Here is a 6,000-nt window from a genome sequence, read left to right as displayed (position 1 = left end):
AAGAGTAAATCTCACTTGATTTTCATGAGTTATTCCGGAGAAATCAGGAAGTCACTTGGGGCTGCATTTTTTGTTAATTTATTACATATAATGCTTTCGTAGATTTACTGCCCTATACTGCAGACTATAAATAACCACATGTAAATAAGATTTAAGGGATTACAGTTTTGGTTTACATTCCAGGTTAACAAATTTCATAGTAAAATATTGGTATTAGAACCGGTTAACAGTAAACTTGAGGGGTGGTGAAAATTAAATTAACTGAACAAACAACGGCACCCTGGATCACAGAATAATCTCATGGAGATTAAAATTCACAAAAATATTATTAAAATTATTACTATTATTATTATTTTTATTAAAGACAAAATTTCACCCTTGAGTTTATCACATGCTACTTAGCAAAGATCCTAGAGATCTGGCCACCGCCGAAGTGTGTTTAAGCTTGGTGTCGCTTACAGGATCGGTTCACGAAGCCTCAGGGTCGAATTGGGATTTTATCCCCCCTCCCCTCCCACCCACTCCCAACTTGTTTCTGTTGTATTTTCGAAACAACTACTTTCAACGATTTTTTTGCAATGCCTCTCCTCCCCGGTGCCGCCGCCGTTTCGGTCTCTTGTGCTGCGCATCTCCCCGACGTCACTGGGCAGAGCGGGGAGGAGCGGTCCCTCGGGCACAGCGCTCCCAGCATCCGCACCACAGGACTGAATAGTCCAGGTTGGTTGGGTTTTGTTGGTTTTTTTTTTCAGACTGCGTGTTAAGATTATTTCTAATACAGCAGAATGGAAAAGGGAGCAAAAGGACAGCGGGGAGTTACAAAAATATGTAACGTACCAAAAAACGGGTAAGTTTAGACAAGTCAGTGGTGACTTCTAAGAAAAAGTGGGCACCATACACTGATTTATCTCCCATTAAGACAACATAGCTCTTGCAAAGCCAAAATCCTGAACAAGTGGCCTTTCCCCCACCTTACACTTTCTAACCCTACAATTTCCAGGCCCAAATGGAATCAACAAGGCAAAAGCCTAAAAATTGTAGGGTTAAGGACTGTCCCCACTGTGGGATTTGTTCCTGTTCTGCTGTTTCATGCTACATTTTGTAAAAGGGGGTGCACGAACTGGGGGTTGACGTAAGAGAACCCTTCAAAATCTGTTTGGTCTATGTTAGCAATGACCAGCTGATCCGGAGGTGTTAACACCGGCTGTCCTCGTGTAAAGAATTTATCGAAGTTTTCGGCACCTTTGCCACACTGCAAGAAAAAAAGAAAAAGAGAAAAAAGGCTGAAAAAATCAGCAATACATTGGCAGTTCCAGCTTTTTTGCAGATTTTTCAGGATACATGCAAGGCTTTCCCTCATTTCTTATGAGTACGGAAGAGGAAAGTTTTGTTTCAGATATTTTAACAACCCCCCCCAGAGAAACAGAAGTTTTAACAGATGAATTCTCATGAAAAACAGAGTTGGAAAAGTTCCCATCCAGTAGCATGAGGTGACAAGGTGAAGAGGCTTAAATATTCAGAATTACTGGGATAAAAAAGGAAGAAGAAAATATTTCTATGGCCAAGCATTGGCAAGAGATACTTTATCTGTGAAGTCATTTCATTCTTCTTAAAATCTTTACGATGCAAAATCATATTTTTGTCTTAGACTCTGTTTCCTTCACGATCTGCAGAAAGCTTAATGTAATTCATTTATATGTTTTGATTCCTCATTGTACAGCCAATAAACAATCGTAAATTCATGTAGGACAGCAGAGCTCCAGTCCTGGGGACTGCAGGAGGGCACTGGGGCAGGGAGCGCACCCGGGAACAGGTCCCCATTACAGAAAGTGTTATCACAGGTTTCCTCCTCTTTTTTGGTCTAAGAGACACGTTGCCTTGTGAAGCCCAGCCGAGAAGGGGCATTATATATAGCTACACGCTGAACACAACTCATTCCCAACAGAAAACAAAAGAAATCTGGTTTGTGAGAAGGATAGTTTCGAGTAACGCAGAAAAGACTTGGAAGGCAGGGAAGTATGATTAGAGGCAAGTTAAAAAGCATAAAAACGGGACCAGAACAAAATTAGCTCGGGTGCAAGAGAAAAAATGCATATTTGAGGAGAACTAGGCATTGGACACTGTGGAGAGGTCTAAAGGAAACTGGTAAATCTGCTTATCTCAAAACTATCCACTACAACAGATCTTTGAACAAAGTGCAGTTGTACGATAAAGGTACTGAACGTTCCTTCCCTCTGCCCTGACCCCGTCCTCTCTATCCATCCCTACAGGAGAGCTGCACCATCAAATACTTTTGTTAGTGAACATATCTACATGTGGATTCAGAGGATAACACTATGTATCACCTTCAGGCTTAGAGGATAACTTGGGAAGGGCAGAAGATGGCTCATACAATAGATAATACTAAACATTGATTCTTCTGAGCTAATGCAACACGAACACAGCTGCGCATTTATAGGAGAAACCAACTGACGAGGGGCCCATTAAGGGTATCTGAGGGTGAGGCATTTGGCTGTCTTGGAAACAGCTCAGTCACAGTTTCCAGTCTTCTTGCAAAGCACCCAGCACGTCCTAGACTGGGACACGCCATCCGATCTGAGCTGCAAAGAACTTTTGCTGCCTCGGGCACAAGTTGGTTTATATTTCAGATGAAAAACTCATGCTCAGGTACTGGACCGCAGTGCTCGCAGGAGGACGCTTGTTCAGTCTGGGAAGAACACAGGCAGAGGGACACTGCAATGGGTTAAAGCTACTGGTAGTCTGCTTCTTCCATGCAGGGTTCTGCACTCACCACATACCCTGGTGCCCCCTGAAGCCAATGCATTTTGGTACAGAACCTCTGGAGAACAAGAACAGATGGAGGGGAACTTTGACAAAGGGAAAACTCTCCGCCATTGGAATGGAAGTTGATGTATCCCCAAATTAATAGTTTAACAATTTATTTAGAAGCAGTACTGTCAACTCAGAGCAGCAACAACAGGACTGTTTATACAGGGAAGACTTTTTGCGAAAAAGATGTTCTACAGATATCACAGAATTGTTATGGCTGGAAAAGACCTTTAAGATCATCAAGTCCAATCGTTATCTAACTCTACCAGGCCCACGTCTAAACCATGTCCCTGAGCAATCCCTATTTGTTCAGAAGGTAGTAAAAAAAGCTATATATCAAAACCAAAGTTCGCTGACTCCATTAAGCCTCTCACTACTGCTTATACTAGTAGAGGCTAAGAAATAACTCATGTGAAATTTGGGTATTTTTTGGGTGTGAATGTAATCATTTATCAATAAATTTTCATCTTCAATTACATATTTGTCTTCACATTAAAGAGTAGCATTGCCATCAGGTGTGTTAATGCTGTATCAAAGCAGAACTGAAAATACGGGACTCCTGAACTCCTAAACTTACAAATACGAGTAAAATGTCCTTCTTGCCAAATAATCAGTCCATGCCTATAGCCTGTGAAATGTCAATCTGGAAGGGAACACATTATTTAAACTGACCAACTGCTGACCCAAAATCTGCAGCTCCATGTTGGAGTGAGAACTGTGCCTGTGTGAAAAAGCAGCAGGATTATTCCTGCAGCAATGTGCTTCCTAGAGAAGACGCACCTAGAAAGGTTTTCTGAGGAAAAAACCCCACCCCAGACAAAGCCAATAAATACTCCATATCTTCAAACAGATTAAGGGTCATGTGCTTTGTGCTTTCTAGAATCCATATAAATAGAATCAGCAATCACAATAAATGAGTTATACACAGGGTATGTAAATATCAGACTTGCATTTTAAATTATTTTCATCTGGGAAAGTTGGGCTCCATGTGAACACGCTTTGGTGTATTTTAATAGCAGCCTGTATAAACAAAACAGGTCATGATAACCACGGAGATGGAGCAGAGCTGCTCTAAGCATGAGCCAGGATCTGCCACCAAACGTGCTGTGATGGAACCAGAGCACACCCCAGGCTTTCAGCACCTTCATGCTGGTATTACTTTCAACTTCAAGGAGAGTCTACACACTCAGTTCCTGAGCTAATAAAACTTAGGGATGTGAAGGTAGATTTGCTTTACGATCAGCTTTAAATTTGACTCAAGAAGCTCGTAATGAGAATCTTCCATAAAACATGCTTTAAAGAGTTGCAGGTCCCCTTGGGATGGAGAGCCCTGGGGACCGGCCGGGCTGGGGGGACACACCACCTGGGGGACACCACCCTTCCCTCCTGCAAAACCCACACCACGCGGAAAGGGCATTTCCCCTAGCACAGGACACTTCACAGCATGCAAATCCCCTCCTGGTGATGTGAAAAAGTCATTTGTGTGCAAAAAAAGAGGAATATATTCTGCCACTGAGTAGCGGCCTCCCTGTGTTCATTAGTTAGTGCTACCACACTACTGTGTCTGTGTCGGTGAATAAATCAGTGCACAGACTGACGAGCCCACACCTGCAGTGCTACAGCCAGCTCAGTGTCTCAGTTGAAACAAAACCGCGTTAGAGAAGAAAGATTCAATGTCAGGACATAATGATTTACCGCTCGTCCTGAAAGCTGAAATTCTTGTGTGCAAATACTTTTCTTTGCCCGTCAACAGAGCACGGTACATGCTGAAGGAAATTTGGTACCAACAAATACAGCTCTTCAAATTATATTACGCAAACAGGTTCTCACAGTAAGGACATCTCTCACTGGTTTGGATTTCTAAAATATTCCTACAGATACATGTGTGCAAACCAGTAAAAAACATTAAAAATAAATCAGGGATTATTCTCACAAACTCAGCAGATGTCACTCCAGGATGGGGAATACAACCCCCCTTGCTGTGTCACCCACCATGGAGGAAATTCACCCCAATAATTCAGATACCTTTAATCACTGACTTTGGATGCTGTTCAGAGAAGACAGTTGGGAACAGCATTTATTACAGGTCTCAAGTGGCTGATGTGCATATGCCAGTTTTTCCCCGTTTTCAGCATCTCACGCAGCGCGTGACCGTCCAGCCAGGACTCAAACCATCGAGCGAGTTTTTCACAAGGAACAAAGTACACTGGGTCATGCTACAGGGTGCCCAACCATGAGCAGATTTACAGACTGGCCTGCCATATTCAAATTGCCTTATTTTAGAAGTGTCCCAGATCTGCAGCACCATCCAGCCAGCAGTAATCTCCCCCCACGGGAAGGCACGACTGCCGACGCATTTAGCGAGGGAAGTACTTGGCGTCTCACTCACCACTTTAGGTTTGAAAGGTGGCTGGATCTCTCTACTTTCCAGTTTCTCCCAGTCAATTCTCCTGAAGAAAGCATGTTCCCTGATGTCTCTTTCACCTTCAAGGCCACAGCCAAGGCGTTTTGCGGGATGTTTAGTCATTAGCTATTAGGAAGAAAACACCGCATGATTAAATTTAACGCTGGAATGAAAGTGAGACAGAGTTTCCCCAGACAGCGATGCTCTTGCTCCTCTCCTGAAGATGCAAGTTGCTAATAAAATTGTTTTGAAAAGCTAAAATTCATTTTTTGAAGATTAGTTTTCTTTGATTACTGGAGACAGCACATCAGCAGCAAAATGAAGGGTTGCGCTTGAGAACATTTTCCCTTTCGGCAGAGGTTGCCGCTGGGGCTGCGGGTGGGCAGGCGGTGCCTGAGACACAGTGCCATGGTATTAGTGCACAACCCACTCCTGAATTTCACCTTTGGTCTTTCAGTTCAGTCGTACAAATCCCTAGAACAGCTTCTGCCCTACCTCAACAATCAATTAAACTTAATAAATTCCAATATACCCTTTCATTTTTATGGGCTTGTTCAAGACATCTCATTACAGAGCCTACAATTTCTTGGCACCCAGTTGACAATATCTAATCTGCGTTTCCTCCCTTGCATCCTTAATGACTTCTTGGTCAATACTATATCCAGCTGCATAGATTAAGCAGACTTGGGAAAAAAAAAACAACCCAAACCCACCAGCACTGCATGCTTGGAAACAGTGATATGCTTCTTAATTAACAAGCTCTTCAAAAT

General features: G+C 42.8%; 1 protein-coding gene across 1 annotated transcript in view; it reads right to left on the bottom strand.

The window, feature by feature from the left end:
* Nucleotides 1-1,084: 1,084 nt before the first annotated feature.
* PRKCA (protein kinase C, alpha) overlaps nt 1,085-6,000 on the bottom strand; it is a 133,173-nt gene continuing 128,257 nt past the window's right edge. The window contains exons 15-16 of the mRNA XM_009894802.1: nt 5,216-5,356; nt 1,085-1,249 (exon numbers count right to left, since the gene is read on the bottom strand). Coding sequence (XP_009893104.1) covers nt 1,085-1,249; nt 5,216-5,356 — 306 coding nt within the window. The remainder of the gene's footprint in view (nt 1,250-5,215; nt 5,357-6,000) is intronic.

The sequence above is a fragment of the Charadrius vociferus genome, unplaced genomic scaffold (assembly GCF_000708025.1).
Source record: "Charadrius vociferus isolate BGI_N301 unplaced genomic scaffold, ASM70802v2 scaffold321, whole genome shotgun sequence".
NCBI lineage: Eukaryota > Metazoa > Chordata > Aves > Charadriiformes > Charadriidae > Charadrius > Charadrius vociferus.
The sequence above is the reverse complement of the archived record's forward strand: the minus strand, read 5'-3'. Positions and strand labels throughout refer to the sequence as shown.